Genomic DNA, 26,073 nt, shown 5'->3' with positions numbered 1-26,073 from the left:
ATTTTCCAGTAAGTTACTACAATAAGTCACTATTACAAAGTGGCCAACCCCCTTGCCATATAACATAAAAGGTATCAAAAAATGTGGGGTGTCTGAAGTTGCACCATATATTCCCCTACTTTCCATTTTTGATGCTCTATACCCAGATCTGCTATAACACACTCACTCACCTACCACTTCTCTGAGCATTTCCACCTTGGTGTTTAAGGATTTTCCCAGTAGAATCACTGCTCAAATTTATTTGCGTTCCCCCTAACCATGCTGCATACACCATTGTCCATTTTCTTCCTCCCAGTTTCAGAGATTCCTTTCCCTTCAGCTTTGTTTCCTGCAATAATAATATGTCCACCTCAGTTCTCCTTAACTTTTTCCTCATCTTTTTTCTTTTAATAAAATGCTTTACCCCCTACACTAAATTAAATTATATTTATACTTCCCTTTTTCCCCATATCCCCCGCCCTTGGCTCATGTTCCTACGTTCCTTCCTGGGCTACATCTAAAAACATCTTTGGTTCCCCTCTGAATCTATGCCTGGCTTCAAGAGCTTAGATGGCTTCTGGAACATTAATAGGTTCATAGGTGTATTCTAGGCTAATGGCCCTGCAGCCTTTACAAGCTTAGCCCATAGAATTACCCTGGCAATGTGCCACCCGACCTTAGTTCCCAGTGCCTCTGTCGAGTAGAGCCACTGGAATAATCCCCAGGGTGAATTTTCTATTTCCCATCCACTCATCAAGATTTCTGTTGAAGAGGGCCAGTGAGGTGCTCTGTTTGATATGTATGGGAAGTCTGTTCCATAGATGGGCAGGCTCTGTGTTATGAACCTGCCCCTCCCACACGTTCTGTTGATTGTGGTAAGGAGGTTGAGGTCTCTGCAGTGCATGTAGTGTGGAGGGATTGGGATTTCTTTAGATGTAGCATTTCTAACAGAGCTGGGTCAGACATGGCTTTGTGAGTCGAGCAGAGATCGCCTCTAAGTAGGTGATATGAGACAGAATAGTTAGTTTGTCTGTCCATATTGGACAAGTGTTTTAGGCCTAGAATCCTCTTTGTGAGGTACTTTTGTGGCTTCTCCAGTTGTTGCAGGTGTCTAGTGAGGTACACGCCAAATGGGGCATTGTACTCGATGATTGGCCTAATGAGGGAAGAGTAAAGGGAGACTATGAACTCTTTCTTCCTGGATGCAAAACCCTTAGTAATGAGATGTGATAAGGACTTTCTGACCACAGTGGCAATGTGGTGGTCAAAAGAGAGGTTGCTGACAACTTGTGTTCCCAGATCTTTCATAGCACCTTCTGTGTTCAGTGGACTACCATCGATGTGGTAATTCATGGGAACCGGGTTTTTCCCAAAGTGGATGACGACACATTTTTTGGCATTGGCCATGGTTCTGACACCAGTGGGAGTTAATAATAACTCCCAACTTGCAATCATCTGTGAACTTTGTCAGCCAGAGTCCCTTCGTGTTGGCCTGGACTTCAGAGAAGTAGATACCAAACAGGAGAGGACCCAGGACCGAACCCTGTGGGACTCCACTCGTGACTGCTTGGCAGTCTAACTTGCAGTCAGCTACTTTCACACTGTGGGTTATATCTTTGAGACAGTTTGAACCCACCTGGTGTTATAGGAGTTGATGCCTAGCTTAGTGAGTTTTTCTATGATTCCTGAGTGGGGAATGGTATCAAAGGCCTTGGCCAGATCAAGCCAGGCAGTATGAACCACCTTGCCTTCATCCACAGCTCTGGTGACTGACTCAAAGAAGTCAACCAAGTTGAGCAGGCATGATTTACCCTTCACAAAACCAAACTGTGTGGGATCCAGAGTTTGGAGATTTCCTATATCCTTGTTTATTAGGTCCATGATGATGCGCTCCATAGCTTTGCATATCAGACTTGTCAGGCTAATGGGGCGATAGTGCCAAGAGTCTGCAGTCACTCCTCCTTTGTGGTGAAGGATGACTGTAGCAGTGTGCCATTTGGTAGGGACAAACCCTGAGGTGAGGCTGTGATTGACAGGGCACACAGGTGAGGTGCCAGTTCACTCTGTAGAACACAGCCAGGAATATTGTCAGGTCCCATAAAGCTGTATTCTTGGCCTTGGACAGTGCTGTTTTAACCTGTGCAGCAGTAATACTGAGTGCCTGGCAATCTACTGGTGCTGTGATTGGTCCTTGGTGGTGGTGGTGGGGGGGTAAATTTGGCACTGAATCTGTCGGCCAGTATAGTGGCAATATCTGTTGGCTCGGTGTAGGAGGTATTATTGTGCAGTAGCTCAGGGCAAATCTGGGTATTGCCATGGAGATTCTTTACGTGCCGAGTTGCCAGCCCTGACGCACAACCTTCAACGAAGTTAGAGTATTCATGCCTTTACCTGGGTTAGTCTGCCAGACCCACATTGTAGCTAAGATGTTGCTGATGCTTGGAGCGCTCAGAAATCTGGTGATATTTGTTTCCTCCATCCTTTCTCTAAAACCAAACTCTCCCTTCCCCCCATAGAGTACCCCCTTACACGTATGAGTCTGAGCTCAAGGCCGCCTCTTAATTTTTGGTATGTGCAATTCTCTGCTTCTGTTGCAGTCATGCAAATGATGTTTGTTTGTTTGTGCAGCATCTGTCTGCTTTCACTGGGGCTGAGTATTCATGGGTTCCGTGTGCAAACTCTGTTACTCTACAGCCTCAGAGTACCTGGGGGATAGAATCACCTGCTGCACACTCCCTAGGAAAGGAAGCTCCTCCTCTGCTTCATCCTTTCAACCTCTTTTAGTTGCCATGTTTGGTTAGTAGACCATGTCTTCTATCCCCCCACCTTTCTGTTGTCAGAGCAGTCCATTGCTTGTGGGGAGCCAGTTTCTAGAACTTCTCCTGAATTAACTACTACTATCCTTCTAAAAATTCACTTGGGGGCAATCTCTGCTTGTGCACTTGTGACAAAGCAACAACATTGGAGGATGTAAGGGTTTGGAGTATCTTGGTATGAATATGCTTCATCTTTTTTTTTTTTGTCGGGTTGCCTGTTAGTTTGATTATCCAGTCCCCATTGTGTCTGTTGTTCCATTTGTTTCCTCCATCCTTCAACGTGTATCATTTCACATCATATGGTGAAGGAAATTGCCTTTTCATTGACCACAGGTGCTGCACAGTAGTGAGATATGAAATTGTAGCCCCAGGTGACTGCCATTCACAGCTGGTAAAGCCTTTTCATTTTTGCCCCTAATCCCCAGGACTGTTCTTGCAACTAGAGAAATAGGAGTAGATAAATATCAAAATATAGGGGGAGTTACCTCCATAAAGAGACTAGTCATCAGTGGAGTCACCCAGGGTTCTGTGCTGGGACCTCTCTTGTTTAGCAACTTCTTTCCTGAAGTAAAAGCCCGTACCACAGGCTCCGGCTAACTATGTTTGCAGATGACTGCAAGCTAAGAACAGTCATTGAATCCCCAACTGATTTAGCTATCCTGCAGGAAGGTTTGGTGTCCATTGTTGAAAGAAAGGTCTTTTATACTGCACAGCTTATAAACAAAGTGAATGTGCCTAGTATTAGGGATGTCATTGTCCCTCTTTACTCAGCCTTCAGAAGGTCAGTCTTTGAATATAATGCCCTCCTTTGGCATGTATCTGTCCAAACACATGCAACACTCAGCCTTCAGTAGGCCAGTCTTTGAATATAATGTCCACCTTTGGCATATATCTGTCCAGACACATGCAACACTCAGCCTTCAGTAGGCCAGTCTTTGAATATAACGCCCTCCTTTGGCATGTATCTGTCCAGACACATGCAAAACTCAGATTTCAGTAGGCCAGTCTTTGAATATAATGCCCTCCTTTGGCATGTATCTGTCAAGACACATGCAACAACTGGAATGCCCAGGGATATACCTTACTAAAATGATACAAGGCCTAAACAACATGTCCTTCATAGACCAACTCAAAGCTCTGTCTCTATACTCAGTATCCTACAGACTGCTAAGAGTTGTCCTGTGTCTGGCATACAAGGCATCCTCTAACCCAGTATAGATGGATTTACTGCACATCAGCAAGTCATATATCCTCAGAAATCATTGGTCTAGGAATCTAAACCTCTTCTGCAAAATTAACAGAATGGTTTAAATGGAAAGGTATATCTCACGGATATCATTGATTTGAAACAGACTCCCCATCTACATAAGACAAAGTCATTCTTGTCCATATTCAAGTGCACCTATGATCTATGGATGGGAAACAGAAAATTTACTCCAAGACTGCCCCCCATGCTATTAATGGATAGACAGAGACAGCTCCTAAAGGCTTTATCTCATGCATGGATCCCCTTAAATTATCAAGGGTATGATCTCATTTATTCTCATCGGGGTAATATATAATTATCTGCTATGGGATGGGTAAGGTCAGTCTCTAATAAATGGGGTAGGTTATTTTGAGCACAAAAGTGGAAACTAGCTAGGCTTAAAATGGCCTAAAGGGAAGCTAGCCTAGTACTTACCTGTGAACCTATGAACTGAATAGCACTCAAAATAAAGAAAAAATATATACTAAAAGAAATTACAGGTAGATTGGACCCATCTTTTTCAATCCAATGAAGAAAGCATTGCAAATTCAAGACAGTAAATCCATCTGAAAAAATTGCTTATCATTTTAGTGTTATACTTCAGGCTAGATTCGAATATATGGGATGAGCAACAGCAAGGATTTACCTTACGATCAGTCAGTATTTGTACAATAAATAAGTATGTTTGGGAATCCAATTCCAGTAACTCATCTGAAAATAAACTGCATTAGCTTAGGCTGTATGGTATTGTCAAAATAACCACATGAATAAATATTTATAACATTCTGCTCTATTCTTTTCAGGATGTTTTATATTTCTGGATGCCCACTACAAGCATCTCAGTAGTACATTTTACAATACAAGATGAAGTACAGTTCAGCACCAGAGTTGTTAGCAGGCACTGTCATATTCTAATATGTTACTTTTCTCTTATTCCTAGGTTATGGTGGGTATACGAGTGCTGGATGTCAATGACAATGACCCAGTGCTTCAGAACCTTCCCCTGAATACCTCCATCAGTGAATATGCACCCATCTCCATGCTTGTCACTCGGGTTATAGCTACAGATATGGACAGTGGCCGGAATGCTCTGCTGACGTACAGTATTGCTGCTGGGAATACAGAAAATGCATTCTTCATCAATGAAACTGTAAGCATTTTCATCTTTTTATGTTTTGGTAAGAACTGAGTTGATGTCTAACCCAGAAATGTGAAGGGCTAAGAACCGCATATAGTGCAAACCACTGCTTTAAGTTCAACACATTTTTAATAGAGATGCTGCAAACTTTGAGACAGTCCCACTATGTATTTTTTCACATCAGAGCTTCAGTTGCAAGCTCTCACAGTACGAAAGTGCTTTGGCATACAATTACAAGGATATTCTAATACTGTGGGGGTAGTAAGTTTAGATGCTGCTTTGTAAAATTCACATGCTTGCATTAGATAAGCCGTCTAGCTTTCTGCATCAAAAAAATCAGTGCATACAAGGACTGAAAGTAAAAAAAACAAGCTCTACTGTTTCCTGAGTAGAAGTGTATGAAGTCAGAAAAAGTCAATGCTTGCAGGTATTCATGTGTCCTGCAGATTACCAGGAAATTGCAACACTTTACTTATTACTTTATTATGCAAGCAAGCTTTCAGTTGAAGTTCAATTTTTTTAATACAGCTAATAATCAGGCACTGTGCAATATGATACTAAATAACAGTAAAGCGGCGTAAAATAGAAACTAAAATAATCAATATAAAACAGAGTTTAAAATGCTGTTCTGTTATGTGCTGTGAAGCATAATGGATATTCATACAATAAACAACTAGGATCAGGTACAAAGGTAAAAGAAACAGCGACTAGGTATAGAAGGGTGAAGGACAGAATTAATCCATTCTTCATAGTTTGGCTATAGTTTCATGAAATACTTCATGAATCCTGCTGACAAATATACATTTTATGCCCCCATGCATCTCAAATTGATTGATGAAGGAATAAATAATGTGCTGCAAATAATGTATTATATTTTATTTATCTGTTGTTGGCAACGTTAGTTCCATTAGGCTAGTGGCCTCTTTTCAGGGCAGCCCTAAGGTGGTATTTATACTACTAGAGGAAATTAAGCCAGGGCATCAGAACTTCCACTACTCGTAGCTGTGGAGCCAAAGAGTAAGCACGCACATCCCGTTCCTAGTGCAGTGGCAGTGAGGAGGACAGTGCGTGATATGGAAGTGCGTGATATGGAGCAGATGGCGGAAAGCACAGAGGTTAACGCCAGTGCTGAGGAGAGTACCAGGAAGATTGCAGTGGATTCAGAAGTCATTTTACAGCAAAATTTGTTTGCAGAAACTGAAAAAGAGCAGTCAATAAATGAGTCTTGTGTTATTACAACCCTGCAGTCGGGAGGGTTGCTGGATGATGTATTGAAAGAGTTGTTGATGCAGAGTGAGACAGAAAATGAAGGAGATATTTCCTGGGGAGACATTATTGATAAAATACAAAAAGTGGTATCAGAGTCTATTAGGGAAAATGATGATGAAATGGAAATGATATCCTTATGCAGAAAAAGTGAAAGAAGGTGTTGTGGGAACAAAACAAAAAGACAGAAGAAAATGTGAAGAAAAGTATGTGGTGAGGATCCAAAATAAAGAACCAAAAGAACTGAATTGGTATGAAGTCTGGGGCAACTTAATGGTTCTCTGGGTGCTAAAGCTCAAAAGGTAGAGTTTATAAACAGAGACATTTTGTGACATTATATTTCTGACTGTTTTTACAATGGAAAATGTCCCTGGGGAATATGATAAAAAGAATGGTAATCCTTGGAAACTGTATGTAATAAAAGCATATAACAGGGAAACAAAAGAGAAGATTCATGTACAGTTTTGAACAGAAATAGAAGGAGAGGCTTTGAAAGGACATTTAAAATGTCTATGCAAGGAAGTAGTGGACATGGCTAAAGTTTATGACAAAAGGTTTATGGACTGATGGATAAAAATGTAATGTTGTGCTAAAAATAGAAAAGAACAAAATCATTCATATTCCAAGTTAGATAAATGTTGAAGAAAATAAGGGTGTGGTAAAATACCGGGGACAAATCAAAACATTTTTTTTTCATGGAAAAGAAGGACATTTTATAAATAACTGACAAAATAAATGTTATATTTATGGGCACTGTGTCATGATTAACAATTGTGGATTTAAAATGGAAAAAGTGAGTATACAGAATTATAGCATTATATGTTGTAAAGAAAGACTCAAATAATTATAGTTTATTTCACCAGATTTTTCATTATGTAATGATAAATATGAATATTATACTGACAGGAGATGTTAATTGTGATTTAAGAGTCAAACATAAAAAGAAAGGAAATGTAAAAAAAAGTTCAAAATTATAAGATGTGGTAAATTAATACTCTGAGATAAAAAATCAAGAATTTACAGAAGGAGTATATACAGAACCAAAATAGATTATTTCATAATATCAGAAGGATTAAATGTGGGGAAGGAGAAACAACTAAAAGATGTTTTTTCATATTATCTAGTAAAATGGATAGAGATGGAGGAAAATAAGAAATATATAAAAATAGTAAAGGAATAAAAAGGATCAAAGAGACAATATGGGATGAAGAAGGAAAGAAATGAATAATGCAGTTATGGAAGGATCATATGATGAGAACATTCTATAAAAAAGTGCTCTGAATGGTGGATGTTTTTACGATTAAATATAAAAAATGTTACAGTGGCAGTATGATGTAAGAAAAGTGGATAAAGAAAATGACAAGAAAGCATAAAAAGATGCATTGGAATACTTAAAAAATAATGATTTAGAGTATTTTGATAAAGACAGAGAATTATATAGAAAAAAATCGAGAGAGAACTAAAGATCTATTATTCAGACAGATGTTTTTATACGAGAAAAGAGTAGTAGTATTAGCATATTTAAATAGAATAGTAAAGGAAGATAGTGTAATGAGAGAAATGAAAAATGCAAAAGGAGAAATCGGAAGAACACAGGAGTAAATTATGAATATAGCAGTAGAATATGTGCAAGACATGTTTAAAGAGGTCTGGATTCCAAGATGGCCGCTAACTAGGAGGCACACTTCACAGACAGCTCCTGACTGGGAATTAAAATCTAAACCAATCTTGGCTTAAACACGTCTCAAAACCCAGCAGAAATCAAGAAATTTAACAATATACTGGATACTAAACCATATTTTCAGAAGATTTCACAAAAAGAAAAAGAAAATCAGAGTATTTTATACTTATCTGCGAGACCACATGTGCTGACAGGGGAACATATATAACAGTACAGATTTCACTGAAAATCTGCAGTTTCTACAAAGAAAATAAAAAATAATTGTAGTAATATGGATTCAATGGAAGCACAAACTACAAAAACAAAACTTTCAGAATTAAGCACTCCTGAGAAAGAAGTAAGTACAAAAAAAAAACTGCAAAGCTTGAAACAAAGAAGCAGACTCCCAAAATGGCAACTGAAAAATCTCGCTTACTGGAAGACCTTAAATTAGCTCTATTACTTTTGCAGGAAGAAATAAAATCTTTTTCTACAAAACTGAATGCCTTTGGTAATACCTTAGACTAGATATCATCCAGACTACAGAAAAATGAGGAGAAAGCTCTAGAAAATGAATACAAGATAGAGGAAATAAAAAATAGTAACATTGCCACAGGAAAAACAATATCTGAACTGCAACAAAAAAATAATAGACTTAGAAGCAAGGTCCAGAAGAAAAATGTGCTTATCAGAGGCATCCCTGAATTATATAAGGAAACCTCCCTGCATGCTGCAATAACAGAAATATGTGAACTCTTCCTGGATAAAAATGTGACAGTACAAAGCTTTGTAATAGAGAGGTTCCATAGAGCACTAAGAAAATCCCAAACAATTAATGCTCCAAGACAAGTATATGTGAGATTACTGAATGCAGCTGATGCCAACATGGTTTTACAAACAGGCAAAATAAAAAAACAAATCATGTGGAAAGGAAATATAATAACAGTTGCACAAGATCTACCATTAATAATCAAACAACAGAGACAAATTCTTTCACCATTTTATGCATATTTGATAAAGAACAAAATAAAGTTCCAAATGAAGTATCCTGCTTCACTGCATTGCCAATTTAAGGGTTCTGCATACCAAATAAAAAACAACGATGAAGCAAACTCAACCTTCTTGAAAGTATTTAATGAAATCCCTCCAAAATAAAAAGGGAAAAGTAAGTACATTTGTTCTGCTACTGTAAGCATTTCTAGTGCATCTATGGTCCAAAAACACTTCCGACTAAATAATGATGTTACTATTGTTTTAAACATTATTTTAGTAGTTTCTGATGTAACCTTATCTTAAAATACAAGAACAACACTATAAAAGCTTTATTTTCCGATTCAACATTCTAAAAGTAATTTTTCCAAGAAGCTGAGTCACAGCAAGCATCCCGTGACCTTTGACCTCGCGCCAAAAACGTAAATAAGTCATCAGTGATGTCAGAGCTAAAATCCAGGCTATGGTAGCCTAGAAATCACAAAAAGAAGCAAATACAAGGTAAAAGCAAAGTTATATCTTCCACAGCTCGTATACATCGAAAACCAGGAAGTAAAATCAAGCTACAAGGCTATAAATCGAGAGACTGCTTTTTTCTTCAAGAATAAGAACTTTACATGGCTTAAATTCAACAGAGGTACTGCAATCTTTGTATCTTAATACATGTAAGCCCTTAAAGACAGTCTTGATTGCAAAATAATTCTGAAGCACTAACAATCTAGCAGATACAAAGGATGGAAGCAGCATTAAGTAAGAACTGTGTAAGAAGCTATGATTTAAAAGATCCTTGCAGGGAAGAAAAGGGAATAGGAAGAAAAAAAAATAAGAAAATATATAAAGAAAAAATAACAGCTTATGTAGAAGAGGTTAAAATAATATGAAACGGTTGACACATTATTGTTAACAAACTGTATATATGCTCTTTCATGATATATCTTTTTTTTTGCGAACTAATATCAGTTATTAGAGGAAAAGTGTAGTGTTTATACATGATGCATGCTAAGTAAAGCATACTGTGAAGACGCATCCGTATGTGTAATTTCACATACATAGTATTATTGAGGAAATAAAAGAAGTTTTGAAAGCACAAATTACAATTGTAATATATTTACTTAACAGTATATGTACTAGCAAAGTCAGCTAATAAATAAAATAAGCTATTAATGTCTGAAATAGCTGGGAAACTTGGAATATAGAAGCATAAACATTAACTACCCTACTGCCTACTTGGGTTAAGAACACACAACAAGTTATTTTAATTAGGTTACTGTCTGGGGAGTGTCTACCCTGGAAATGTGTGATGTTTTTTGGAATGCATATTAACTATTGTATTATAGTTAAATCTGTATATAGGGATTGTTTTTTTAATTTCAGAATGTTGTTTACACTACTTGTTTATTGGATAATGTTTTCTCTTTCAGAGATTAGGAGTAAGTAGTTAGGCACCAAGGAAAGTTTGAAAGAGGAATATGTCACCTTAATCTTATATCTAACTATTTCTCAGTCCATAGTAAAATGTGGGCAAAGTGCTCCGACAAGATTCAAAATAAAATCCATAGATACCTCAGATATAAATAGAACAAAATAGTATTCTCATAGAATGGTTAATATAGCCTCATGGGATGTAAACGGCTTACAGGACACTAAAAAGAAAAAGCTAGTCATGCATCTCATTTATAATTCAAGAACTGATATAACCTTTATGCAGGAAACGCACATGACTATGGAACAATGGGACAAGGGTACTGAAAAAAAAATTCTACATGGATTAAGAAAATAATAGCAGCTGGAGACGGTACTTCAGCAAGAGGTACAGCTGTAATAATCAAGAAATCATTTGATGGTAATATCATTAATTATAACTACGGTGTTAAAGGAAGATGGTGCTATTTTACAACCTTACTGCCAACTCACAAGAATCCTGTATTACTGTGTAATGTTTATGGGCCATGTAACTACCAACTCGATTTCTTAATTGAATTATATAATTTGCTAAATAAACATCCAAATCACTTGATTATAATTGGGGGGGGGACTGGAATATAACTATTAATCCACTAAAAGATAGGTCAAATAAAAATCATACTTAACCCCTCCAAGCCACAACATTCCTATCAGAACTAATTGAGGACTTCAACTTAATAGATCCATTTGAACTAAACAATACAGACACTCAAGGTACCAGATACACTTATTTTTCCCCATATCATAAAACATGGTCTAGGATTGACATGTTTTTGATTTCTCAAGGCTTAGCACATCATGAAGTGAGCTATAATACAGAACCTAGATCTTTATCAGATCACTCTAAAATAAATCTAAAAATAACACAACAAGGTGGGGTATAAATTACACAATACAGCAAACTGGACATTAAATACAAATTTGCTGAAAAATAAAGAGGTAGAACAAGATATTATTAATTCTCCAATACAATTAAATGAAGATTTTTTTAAGTGGCGAGATTCCTCCGGACATTCAGTGGGCAGCCTTTAAAGTTACGGCTAGGGGTACTTTCATCCAAAAGGCATCATATTTTAAAAAACAAAGAAGAGAAAATATAGAGCAATTAGAAAACAAGCTATGACTGCTTGAAACTGAGCTACAAAAAACGGTAATCCTACTATTGAGAAGCAAATAGCAAGCTTACAGAAACAATTAAATGAGATTTTAACACAAGCATTCTCGTTTGCAGAACTCAGAATGCTACATAAATATGCAGAATGTGCGCAAACACCTTCAAAAATGTTAGCAAGAATTATCAACATAAAGAACCCCCATTGTAAAATACAAGAAATAAAATATAAAGACAAGACTTATAGATCTGATATTGAAATAATTGGGGTTTTTAAAGAAATATTTCAAAACATATATGGCCTGGCCCACAAGAGTATATTAATGAGAACCTATTTCAATCCTTTGCAAATAACTTTGAATTTCCTAAGGTTAATGAATCCCAAGCCAAAAAGCTTAATAACAGAAGAGGAAATTAGTAGGGCTATTGATAAAATAAAACCTGGAAAAGCTCCTGGCCCAAATGGATATGTAGCAGAATTCTATAAACACTTTGTCTCAAGTCACACCAATACTTTTAAAACTATACAACTATATTATACAAGCTGGGATATCGGACCTATATATAAACAATTCCAAAACTGTGCTTATTCCAAAACCAAATACAGATCCCACAAACTCAAATAATTATAGACCTATAGCTTTGATTAATCTGGACATTAAGATTTTCTCAACGATTATAGTTCAAAAAATATAAAAGGTAGCTCCAGTCATAATATCACCGGAACAGCTAGGTTTTATGAGTCATAGACAAGTTAAGGATAACACATTAACTATAGATGCTCTAACTTATTTATGTGCTAAGGACAAATCCCCAAAATATGCATTATCTGTTGACGCAACAAAAGCCTTTGACAGAGTAAATCAGAATTTTTTACTTTTTATACTGTATACATTTGGATTCCCTAAGGAATACATTAAAATGATCAAAACATTATATACTAAAGCAACTACTACCCTTTATATTAATAAGAAAACTTCTAAACCAATACAAATAGTTAACGGAACAAGACAAGGTTGCCCACTTTCACCATATTTGTTTAATCTGTATATAGAAACACTACTACTACAAATTACTCAGAGAACATACCATCATCTTATCTATGTCTCCAACACCCAAATTAAATACACAGCATTTGTGGATGATCTTAATATCTACTTTCAATATCCAAATACTGATTTAAATACAATACTATGATCTATAGATACATTTTCCATGGTATCCAACTATGAGATTAATCCCAGGAAATCAATCATATATCCAATTAATCCAATAGGACATAAAGAGTTTAACTTTCCGGAGACTAAGGTCAAAGTGCAATACACTCTGAAATATTTGGGTATAAACTTTAGTCATGTACAAGCAGAATTGTTCAATAACAATGTTGGTAAAACATGGTACAATATAGTTGTGAGTATGAATAAATGAGAAAAGCTTAAACTATCTACCTTATCAAAAGCCACAGTTATAAAAATGAACATTCTGCTTAAAATTTTATATCATCTCAATGCCATTTTTGTAAAAATACCAGTTATTTTCTTCAACAAAATGAAAGTTAGACTGGCAAAATTCATATGGTACCCAAAGTGTACAAGAATTAGCTATGATAAGCTAATACTCACAAACTAAAAAGGTGGCTTAGGCCTCCCCGACTTTCAGTTATACTATGAAATTATCAATGCAAACCATATCGTACAGATAGTGAATTATGACCCAGTAGGGAATACATGGTATCCATTATGGGTCATATTACTATATAGGGACATAACACAATATAAAATCAATCCATAATCAATTCCCTTTATAAAATAGGAAACTCTTAAAACAATAAAAATTCATCCAATATTAATTAACAACTCGGAAATTTTTAAAAAACTACTGATTTCAGTAAACTTAAAAGATACAATTACTCTCCTGCAACCAATTCACAATAATCCAGATATAAAACTAGCAAATAATATGACAAATCTGGACAACTTTCCTTTAATAAAAAATTTTACAATTTGGGATTTTTATGGAATAAGAAATCTTTCATTGGAAGATATCACAAACTTAGTCAAAGTCAGTAAAAAATATAACCTGATAATTAAACAAATCATATATCTAGTAAATATTCTAACCAAAGATATCAAAGTAGTCGAGCAAGAAGTCAAGTTAACACAACAAATTATAAAAATGCTATTAAGTAAAAAGAAAATGATACTTATAAATTGACAGCAACTATCATCTTTTCAAAATTTTGGGATAGGAAGGACAACACCATAACAGATAACCAAAAGGAGGTAGCTATCAAAAACAATATAAAACTGACACCATATAAAAAGTTAATATACACACAACTCATGATTTTTAACCATGCATACCTCACTCCTGTATATCTTAACAAATTTAACCCATCCAAGTCACCATATTGTCCCTTTTGCCCAAATAAAGAAGCAGACATCCTTCATATATTCTGGAGCTGTAAAACAGTATATAAGCTATGGTGTTCACTTAGAATTCTATTAGAGAAATCAGGATACTCAAAATGTATGCTCTCATGGCAAACAGCTATACTCCATTTATTTAAGGGTAATATTAACAAGTTGTTAACAAGTTATCTGTTAGCTGCGGTGGTGCAGCAGTAGCGTTGTTGCCTCACAGCAAGAAGTTCTCCCGTTCGATTCTCGTCTGGAGTGCGGGGAGTGCCTTCTGTGTGGAGTCTGCATGTCCTCCCCGCGGTTGGGTGGGCATTTGAAAGACATGCATAAATGGATGTGCCTTCGTTGAAGGTTGAACGTCGAGCTGGCACCTCAGCGTTCATCAAAATCTACTGCCAATCATTAGCGGACCGGAGTGCCGCTGTGGCGACCCCTAACCGGGAAAAGACGAAAGACAACAACAACATTAACAAGTTATCTAAACATATCATAATAACACTTTGCACTCTGATGAAAGCTTATATAGCAAAAAACTGGATTGATAGATCAAAATTAACCTGGTTAGAATACAAAACCGTAGCAAAAAAAACATATTAGCCAAAAAAACTATATACAGAAAGTCAGAGAAATCAAATATATTATCAAGAGTACTGTAAAACATTAATTGAAATACTCTCTTAATAGTCTGGTATAGTCTGTGCATTTTAAGGATAGTAAACATTACTGCTGGAATCAAACCTGCTACTAAAGGTACTGCAATACATTAACTGATATGTTGTCATGAATAGTATGTAAAGCACACTACTATGCTGAGATCAGCAGCCAAAATAAGTAAGGTGACATATATGTATATATGTACATAAGTCTTTAGTACAGTAGAATGTTATCATATATTATAGCTCACAGTAGTAAAGTTGGTATAATAAATATGCCATATGAAAAAACTTTTAGACAAACTTATAATTATACGATGGTTTTCTATCATTAAATGTTTATGAATGTACAATGTAACATCAACTGTACCACATGTAATTGTCTTGTTCTTTTTGTTTTGTTTTTATATCAGAAAAGTTTTCAATGAAAAGATATTTGATAATAAAAAAAAGACATGTTTAAAGAAAAATCAATTGAAAACAAAATGGGAAGTAAAAAAAAGATTTTCAGAGAAAAAAATAATCAATTTGAAATGCAGATTTCTCAACATGAGCTAGATAAACTATTAGGACAAGTGAAGATAAAATCAGCTGCAGGACCAGATGGAATAAGATTTGAAATGTATAAAAAATTAATGGAATGGGAAAAAGAATATTTCTTAAAGATTTAGAATGAATGGTTAAATTAAGGTTTCATTTACAAAAAAAGAAAAAATATATATATATATATATATATGGGTCTACTTCTATTCACCAACATCCCATTTCACTGAAACCCATTTCACTGACAGCTCATTTCACTGACAATTGGGGGGGGGCCCCCCCCACACCCCCCACTTCAAGGTGGGGGCTTTCCACACACAAATGGGGGCTGTGCCCCCACCCCCTAACTATATATTACAACTCCAAATCCCAGGTTTTTGCCCTGATTACTTTTGTCAGTGAAATGAGGCTGTCAGTGAAATGGGTTTCAGTGAAATGGGATGTTGGTGAATAGAAGTAGACCCATATATATATATATATATATATATATATTTATAGTGTGTAATAATTAAATTTATTTAGAAGAAAGAGGACAAGAATATAATGAAAAACTGGAGACCGATAGTATTGCATAATAATGATTATAAGACTTTTGTGAAAATAATACAGAAGAGCTTTGAAACAAAGATGAAGTGGTATGGAGGACAATATATACATCAGAAAAGGGAAGGGATGTCAGAAATTATTACCGATAGTAAGAGAGCTTGTCGATGATATTATAAACAGAAGCGAAGTAGCTAAACTTGTGATAGGGGATATTAATAAGGCACCTGATACAATAGGACATGACATGTTATGGGCAATAATAAAAGAATACAGCATGAGGGAGAAAATCAGGAAATTACATATTTCTTCTTGGAAAACATATTATCACTTAGGAAAAAGGTTCATTTGATAAATTTAGTTCTAATGAAAAAAAACATATTTAGCAAGTGTATTTATGTAGCAAATGGTATTTGAAAAAAAAATGTTTGCAACTATTTTATACATTCATATGGGGTTCTACACTGAATCCAGCAAAAGAGAAATTGTGTACATAAATAAAGGGGAAGGATAGTAGGGTTAATTAATCCAGTGGTATATGTTCTTTCACTAAATTTATATAAAGTGTATTCGTTTTTTTTTCAGCTTTTCCTGGTTAGGGGTCACCACAGCAGAACTCCAGTCCGCTAATGATTGGCAGTAGATTTTTACTGTGCCGAGGTGCCAGCCCGAAGCCCAACCTTCAACAAAGGCACACCCATTCATGCATGTCTTTCGAACACCACTCCACCGCTGGGAAGACATGCAGACTCCACACAGAAGGCACTCCAGCTGCAAATGGAACTGGAGAACCTTTTGCTGTGAGGCGACAATGCTACCACTGCACCACCGTGGCTTTTTTTTTTTTTTTTGGAAACTAGTAATAATAAATAAACATGCCATATAAAAAGAAAGGGCGGCCATGGTGGTACAGAGGTTCTCCGGTTCGATTCTCTGCTGGGGTGCCTTCTGTGCAGAGTCTGCATGTCAGTCTGCATGTCCTCCCTGTGGTCGCGTGAGTTTCCTCTGGGTGCTCCAGTTTCCTCCCACATCCCAAAGACATGCAGTAGGTGGATTGGACACTCTAAATTGGCCCTAGGTGTGAGTGTGTGTGTGTGTGTGTGTGTACCTTCTGTGGAAGGTTGGGTTCCAGGCTGGCAACACAACACCATAAAATTCCACTGCCAGTCATGAGCGGACAGATGATCCGCTGTGGTGACCCCTAACCGGGAAAAGCCAAAAGAAGAAGTAGTAGTAGTGTGGAAGAGAAAACTACTGAACACATGTTCTTAAAACGTAAAAGAGTAGTGAAATTATGGGAAAAGTTATGTAAATAGGTTCATGGATTCATAGGTTGGTACTAGTCTGTCAGCTATATACAGATATATAGCCATAACAATTCCCTGGCTAGTTCTTCCTACAATATTTACTTCCCTGGACCCCTGGCTAGCAGGGTGATTGACGTGATCCCCGGGGTGAATTTCCTATCTCCCATCCAATAGTCAAGTTTCCTTTTGAAGAGGGCCAAAGAGGCGCTCTGCTTGACATGTTTGGGCAGTGTATTCCAGAGTCTGTGCAGTCTCTGGGTCAGGAACCTATCCCTCCAGCATGTTTTGTTCATGATGATGACCAGGTTTATTTCCCTGGAGTGTGTGGTTCTGAGGAATTGGGATTTCTTTAAGTGTAGCATGTCCAACAGCTCTGGGCTTGACATGGCCTTGTATGTTAAGCAGAGAATCACCTCTGAGTAGATGATATGTCACAGAGTATAGCTGGAGTTTGTTTTAGATGGTCAGCATAGGGCATCTGCTTTAGGCCTGTGATTCTTGTAGTGAGGTATTTCTGCGGCCTTTGCAATTGTTGCAGATGTCTTGAGAGGTACATACCAAAAGGGGAGTTGTATTCTATAATAGGTCTAATGAGGGATGTGTACATTGGGACAATAGCCTCTTTTTTTCTGGATGAAAATCACTTAGTGATGAGGTGTGCCATATAGAAGGATTGCCTGACTGTTGTGGCGATGTGGTTATCGAAGGTGAGACCAGTGTCCACCTGTGTCCCTAAGTCTCTTATTACACTTTCAGTGTTTAGTGTACTACCACCTATGTGTTAATTCACGGGTACATGTTTTTTCCCAAAGGGGATAACTATACATTTCTTGGCATTGAGCTTGAGCCCATGGCTCTAGCACCAAGCATCTGTTTCTGTAAGGCCCTTCTATAGAATATCCACATCATTTGGGGATTCAATAATGGCTTCCAGTTTGCAGCCGTCTGCAAACTTTGTTAGCCAGAGTCCCTTAGTGTTGGCCTGTACTTCAGAGAAGTAGATGCCAAACAAAAGCAGTCCCAGGACTGAACCCTGAGGTACTCCACTTGTCAATTGTCTGGAGCTGGATTTAGAGTCGGCTACTTTTACAGTGTGGGTTCTTTCAGTAAGCCAGTTGGCAACCCATTGAGTGCATAGCTCTCAACTGATCAGAGACAAATCTCAAAAGAATCAGGGACAAATCCTCAAATTGGGGACAATCAGGGAGATTTTTTTAAATATTTGTACTGTTAGCTTTTAACATTTGCAGATTAAGAGAATGTGGATTAATATAGATTTCTGACGTAAAACGTCTATACCTCTGAATTACTATCATTATTTATTAAGGGCAAATCACCACCTTTTCTTCAACAGTTACCAGTTTTAAGAGGGATTAAGAGAGACAGATCTACAGTCAGAGTCAATCAGGGATGTCCCTGAAGATCAGGGATAGCTGAGAGGTCTGATTGAGTCATGTAAGGATTAATGCCCAGCTTAGTAAGTTTATCTATGATTCCAGAGTGGGGAATGGTGTTGAAGACGTTGGCGATGTCCTGATAGGCTGTGTGGACCACCTTACCCTTGTCCACAGGTCTGGAGACTGATTTGAAGAAGTCAGTCAGGTTCAGGAAACAAGATCAGCCCTTCATGAACCCAAACTAGGTGGGGTCCAGTGTTTCAAGGTTGCCATTGTCTTTGTTAATAAGTTCCATGATAATATGTTCCATGGCCTTGCAGATCAGGCAAGTCAGACTGATGGGGCGGTAGTTCCCAGGATCCAAGGTGGATCCCCCCTTGTGGAGTGGGATAACTGTAGCTGTGCACCACTCAGTGGGCATGAAGCCTGAGGTGAGGCTATAATTAAACATGATACTTAGGCGAGGTGCCAGTTAATTTTGTAGTTCGTGTAGTACACAGCCCAGGATGTCATCTGGTACCATGGATGCTGTATTCTTAGCTTTGGGGAGTGCGGTCTTTTTACCTGTGTGGACATTATTACCGGAATTTGGCAATCTTTTGGTATTGAGATGGGTCCTTTAGGGAGTGAGAGTGGGGTGAAGTTGGCACTGAATCAATCTGCCAGGATATTGACACTATCCTTGGGATCAGTATATTTAATGCCATTCTGTTGTAGCTCAGAGCAGATCTGAGCATTGCCATTTAGATTCTTGACATAGCTATAGAATGCCTTGTGGCTGCCTTTGGAATCTTTGGCAATTTTATTTTTGTAACTATCTTTGGAGAATTTTATGAGGGATCTCAGCTTCTTACTGAAGCTGATTAGGGAGTTTTTTGCATCCTGGGATTTTCCTCTTTTCTGCAACAGTTTCTTCCTTTTGTTGTAAAGTTTGTTTACGGCAAGGGACCACCAGATTGGCTTCCTTTTTTTGGAGGAGAGCATCTTGGTTCTATTTGGGATGGCACGATTCATGCACAAATGGATGTGCTCATACAGTGCCTTAGTGTAAGATTCAGCAGTCGAAATTTCAGTTCCCGTCTGCATGGGTGTCATGATGTTTGTCACTTCTGACTTGAGTAGCATGAAGTTGGCTTTGGAGAAGTTTTTTATGGAGGTTTCCTTACTGGGGAGTGGGGGAGGGATGTGGATGTCAAGGGTGATTAGCTTATGGTCAGACCTGACCAACGAGGGGGTGACCGTAGGTGTGGAGCATCGATTTCCCATGTTGGTAATGACCAGGTCTAGGATATTGGAGCCCTTGGTGGTACTATGGATTAGTTGATCCAGGGCATTGGAATTTATGAATTCCAAGAACCGTTGGGCAAAGGTGTTGGTACACAAGTAGTTTTCCCATTTAATAGCAGGGTAGTTGAAATCACCCAGTATTAGGGTGTTTGGTTGTATCTTAATATTTTCCAGTATGTTTAGAAAGGTGTAGTGAGGATCTTGGGGCATGGTGGGGGATCTGTAGCAAGCTGCAATTTGGATTGCAGTCTTAAGTAGTGTTAGTTGCACCTGGAGAATTTTAGACGCATTGTGTTGCGCAACTAGCCTGGTGGTGTGAATATCCTTGGTGAATATGGACACTCCTCCACCTATAGTGTTTCAGTCCTGGTTTAGTGGCCAAAAGGTGTGGTAAGAGTTGTAAGCTGGTATTGCAGGGGTGCTCTCTGGAGCCTTGAACTACTGCACAGATATTGATGTTCTCCATTTTTAGGAGTGTCTTGAGAGAGTGCATTTTGAAGTTTAGATTTCTAGCAGTGATTAGCATTACCTACAGATTTTGCATGCTTGTACCTGTTACAGTGGTTTTGTCATTTGAACTTTGCCTAAAAAAGGCACTATAGGGGTGGCAAGAGCCTTAGCCAGTAACCTATTTCTATCTGAATATATAAAAAGTGGAGAAGATAAATATGGACATGATTAAATATGGATATAATAATAGAAGTAAATATGTCAAAAGAATAGATAAATTGTTTTATGTTAAATGGATTGTATGGAATGAAGGCATAAATGAAATTATGTTTAATGGAAAATGGTTTTGGTAGGGATTTTGAGTAAAATCAGATGGTGATTATGGAAAAACGAGTGGGGGTCCGATAAAGATTAAAATCTGACATCATAAAGTATGAATGTATAACAAGTTAAAGAGGGAAATGGAGATTTTGTAAACAAATTGTAAATAATGTTTTTTTGTATAGATAAAGGACCACTATCCTTTTTGACAGGTGTTGTAGGATCTTTTACATCCACCTGAGCTACCACCGATTCGAGCAGGTGGTACCTCAGTTTTAACATCTTATCCAAAGGAAGACATACTCAGAAGTGCATCACCCCTCTTATACTGAACTGCAGTGTAAACTGCAGCCTTCTTCACCAAAGGCAAGTGTGCTTCCCACACTAAAATTATATTTTGATTACATTATTTATTAACCAGGTATGATTATTAGGTGATCCAGCAGCACTGAATGGTTAAGAGACTTTCAGAGTAACACAGCTTGCAAATAGAAACTGAAAGAACAAAAACCAGGCCCATAGGCTGAAGGTCATCTGATAGTTAAAATATTAGACCAAAGACTGGAGGCTTCTCTCCTTAGCATGTTGTATTGCACTAGCTTACCTTCACATACTGTGTTGAGTATATATGAGTTAAAAAGAGGAAGTCACAATGAAGAAAACAAACTTTATTTAGTCACAAAACTCATGCAATATAGTAGGAACAGACACAAGAAACACCCTGCTATCATTATGCATAAATCGTAGTTGTGGTTAAAAACTTGCTATATTATATTACGTACTGAAACTTGTGAATATGAAGTTAAGGTTTTTATGTGTGTGTGTGTATGTATGTATATATATATATATATATATATATATATATATGTATAAGTAAAAGTGTCTGTCTATAATCTGAAAAAGAATGCATGAGGCACAATCCATAGTGTAACAGTGAGATAATATACTGTATACTTTGTGGTACTTTATGGTACTTCATTGTACTAGCTACTATGGCTTCTGTGCCGCAGTTCCGACTTCCCCTTCCCCTTTGTACTCCTTAACGTCTAAAAATAATGCTTGATGCAAACTCTTCAAAAATAGGCTGATTAGAATGTAATTGAATACATACATCAGAAAAATAGTTAGGTTATGTACTGCAAAAACTCAATGAAGTCAGTACTAAAGCATTAGCCATTTGCATATATCTCACATGCAGGCATCATTCAGGGTAGATTATGATTGCTTTTCCTGCCATTCATTAACTAGGTAAGCCCAATGGACATAAGTTTTCTCTTTTCAGGGACAAAACAGGAGTGCCATATGGTTAACTGACATGCTCAGGATTACACAGTCAGCAAATTAAGGTGGAAGGAATTAAATACTGTACCCTTGAGTGCACAAGAAGCAAAGCAAAGCATTAACAGCTGAGAGCCTTAATCCTGTACCTTACTGCCAGTTGTTAATACCCTTCACACATGCATCAGTCACTCATTTCAGATTTCCTCAGTTTTTACACCTGAGTTGCTAATGCAGTTTTAAGGAAACAGAATACATCAATTTTATACATTTCTAATTAACATACAGAAAAAAGGATAAAATTATATTATGGCAGGCATAGTGGTGTAGAGGTTAGCCAAGCAGACTCAAATATTTCACAACTTCCTGGCTGACTTGCCCTTCTTGCAGGACCAGCCTTTGGGCAACTGGTGCCTTAGGCAAAAGGGCTCCACAGTGTCCCCCCCCCACATCATTTGGTGCCCCCATCCTGGCATATCTACACCATCCAGATTACTGGAAAAGGGCCCCTTCTAGAGCGGCACCTTAGGTGGCTGCCTAGTTGGCCTGTGCCTAAGGCCGGCTATGCCTTCTTGACAGAGTTTGTGTTTTCTCTTCACATCTGCTTACGTTTTCATTCCAAATATACAATGGCAGGAAAGTAGCAGTCCTGTAATGTACATGTAGCTGTATGTACTGTGTGTGTGTTTTGTCTGTCTTTCTGCATTAGCGCATGCTGATCCTGATCTGTCTTATGCTTGATGGTTCCTGAGATAGCTTCCTGTCTCAAAGATGATAAATTCTCTACTGCAAAATGAATGAATAAATGGTAGTTACTTCAGGATGAAGTGTAACAACTGTTGACATTTGAATATTAGAGATGGGAAAAAAATTTAGTTTGCAAAGATGGATGATGGGAAATAAAGTGTCAGCCATTTTGGTACTGAAAGCTATGTGCAGTTTTGAGGGTATGGTGATATGAGGAGGGGGTGACAAATGGCTGCTACTGGGAGAGATCACCCCACTCAAGTACTCAGACAGTGGGCTCTTCTACATGCTAAATTATAATTTAGCAAAGGTGCAGACAGATGAACGCAATGGGTTGAACTGTTGTTCTGCACCAGGAAAAGCCCTTTACATCTCTCCCATAAGTGAGGGGGGATGGGCAGGGGGCAAGCACCCCCCCCCAAAAAAAAAACTATGCAAACTTTACCGTATCAGCAACAAGGGGAAGAAGGAAAAGATCACAGAGGACAATCACTGACTGCAGACAAAAATAAATTTCACCAGGAGTGATTCTGTATAGAGCAGTGCTTATGGAGTACAAAATCAGTGAGTGCAAGACAACTCTGCTCTGACTAAATGTTTCTCTTGGTTATGCCTTGTTAACAAGCAGTTTAGCCCAGGCAGTGACCCCTGACATGACCATTAACAGAAGTATTTCTGTAGATGAAATGGAGACTGCTAAAATGTTTTTTTAACACCCCTTTAGCCTTTTAATTGTTGTCTTTTTTTTTCTATTCTATTTAAATAAAATGTTTTTCTTGTGTTATATGTAATTTTTGGTACATTTACTAATTTTACACATTCCTTACAGTTAGAGTGAAGCAAGGCATTATTGCACCTTTCATGCAGATGAGTTAGGCCATTGTACTGTGCTGTTGTATTTGTTGGGAAGGGGTATGCATTTATAGTACTTCTTCTTTTCTATAATGGTATTGGTTTTAACTAGTAAAATTAATAAGGCACTTGCTCAAAATACCAAATCCAAAATTCAGTGACACATTGCTATTTTTATAAAATCAATGTAAATAACTCATGATACTGTAATGCCTTCTAATTCATATTTGAAAACAAGTACATTATTGAACCAGCAGTGCACATCAGCTTAAAAACATAACACTGCAGCTTCCTTCTAAAGATAGCTTTCTTGATCTACATTACCTGACCTGTCCTGCATACATTTTAGTGTACTAAGTAGGCATATTTTCCATGTTGAAACACCAGCTATCAAGATCACTGACTGACATTGTATATTAATGAAAGTGGTCGTCTCAGGTACATATGCTACCTAAAGTAGCAAGTCATGTGGCAGTCATTTTCAATTGTAAACTCGTCTGAATAAAACATTTTATTTTTTATGTGAGAATATCTCCACCTCCTGGAAATATCAAGTACTTCACAGGGTACAGTATTATTTTCCAAGCCTAATGAACTTGGATTCTTAAACTGAGAAATGCTAGAGGACAGGATACTGTTGAGATAGTTTGTTTTGTTTTCATCAAAATATTATAAATGAAAAAAAAACTAATATTGGAAAACTTAGTACTGTTTGTGAATATATTAATTCCCCTATTAATCCCTGTGGCATCAGAAATAAGGGTAAAATTGTTGCAAGCTATTATATCATATCAAATGTCTTTAGTGTGGGGGAAAAAGTATTAAATCCTCTTTAAGGTGAAACAATTCAGCAGATCATTGAATCTGGAAAGGCTGGTAGCAAAAGACCACCTCTCCAAAGAAAAGTACACCGCCTTTTTCAAAACAAAATCTGAATGTCCACGTGCTCTGGCAATCTAAAACCAGGAAGGGCTGAGGCATTCTGAAAGTAAAGAAACATATATGACTCTAGTACACAAATTCAGAGTAAGCATTTAGGGCTAAACTGTGATTATTTACCCCCCCCCAATATTGCTATTACCTGCATAGTCTGAGTTATTCAGATTATTTTTAACTGATATTAAATGTGAAAAGGTTTGCTATTAAGGGCAAAGTTTACTAACATTTGTATGGTTTAAAGAAACCACTGCTGTGATTAACTGGCAAACTGGAACAGTGTGTATGTGTGTGGAAATATGCTATGCTGACTTAAAAAAAAAACTGACTATATATTGACAAAGTAGAGTAACTGTCCTCACTATCTGAACACACTAATACTGAAGTATAAAATGTAATTTCTGACCTTCAAAAAATTAAACTTGTATGCAGGACTTTAGTACACAACTAGCAGATTCATAGACCCATGTAGGTTTATTGCAGATACAGAGGTAGGTGAACTTAAAAAGAGACTCTTCGATGATGACAATTACATGGAAGATGGGGCAGAATTCATGGAGAGTCCTTATTCCGTAAGACCAGTGCACTGCAAAATGTACAGATAAGGCCAATAAATTCAGAGAACTTAAAAAAAAGACTGTTGAAATGGTGCTGCACACCAGGAAGGAAGATGATGTCACTGCTTATGCAAATGAGCTGTGCAGGATAAGTACAAGTAATGACATGGTTCAGAAACCGCTATACTATGTACCAAAACTGTTTACTGAAAAAATCTGATATCTCCTTGATTCATAGGTAAATACTAGGCAAATCGGTCTGCAGACCATAACACACCTAGCCAATAAACCAAACCGTGAGCAAAGGTGAGATTTAAACCCTGTACTTTGCACCTGTTAGATAAACACCTTATATCAACCCACAACCTCAAGTACAAAGGGTGAGAAAGGGATTTGAGCCCTGTACTCAACACATGAAACACAGAATTAACTCACTGCTCTAACTAGATATTTTCTGGAACACACAAACCTCAAGATAACTATAAAGGAGAAACTTGTTTAGTGAAATTTGTCTATTAATAAGCAGTATAATAAATATAAACACTTCTCAGAAGTTTCCAACCTCAGGTAATAAGACTAAATAATATATATAATGAATAAAGCAGAAGTCTTTATGAAGCGTCACTGACCTTTGTGGTGGGAAACAATGGAAAGTCATTCTTTAATCAGATAAAGAAGGCAGTTGAGTTAATTACTAGCCCATTTTATAATGGAATCTGCTAACTGATAATTTATATGTTTTAGATAATATTTCCAGAGTTAAATCAGACCTAAAAATGACCCAGTTAATAATATTGACTCTTCCATGACTCAACACTTTTTTGTCTAAATCAAAAGTATATGAACTCTTAAAGGTCAGCAAAAATGTCAGAATGAGCACTAATAGAATTCCAGATATTGTGATATTTTGCTTACATTACATACACTTTTTAAATTTTCTGTTTATAGTGGTTGAAGTATAGAATAAGACTTGAGTGTTTAGAGAAGGCAGCAGAACAGAAACTAAAGAATATCATTCCATCTGTGGAACTGGTGATGTGGACAAATGTTTTGAGACACTAATTTCAGAATTTACTGCAAGCTATGTTCAAGGCCTAGATTACGTTAATATA

At 37.2% G+C, this 26,073-nt stretch overlaps 1 protein-coding gene across 1 annotated transcript in view; it reads left to right on the top strand.

The window, feature by feature from the left end:
* CDH23 (cadherin related 23) overlaps positions 1 to 26,073 on the top strand; it is a 2,508,764-nt gene that overhangs the window by 1,983,564 nt on the left and 499,127 nt on the right. The window contains exon 22 of the mRNA XM_044056944.1: positions 4,982 to 5,191. Within this exon, the coding sequence (XP_043912879.1) occupies positions 4,982 to 5,191 (210 nt within the window). The remainder of the gene's footprint in view (positions 1 to 4,981; positions 5,192 to 26,073) is intronic.

Source organism: Protopterus annectens, chromosome 14.part0, assembly GCF_019279795.1.
Source record: "Protopterus annectens isolate FY-2018-M chromosome 14.part0, PAN1.0, whole genome shotgun sequence".
NCBI classification, from domain to species: domain Eukaryota; kingdom Metazoa; phylum Chordata; order Ceratodontiformes; family Protopteridae; genus Protopterus; species Protopterus annectens.
Note: the sequence above shows the minus strand (reverse complement) of the source record. Positions and strands in the feature narration are given on the sequence as shown.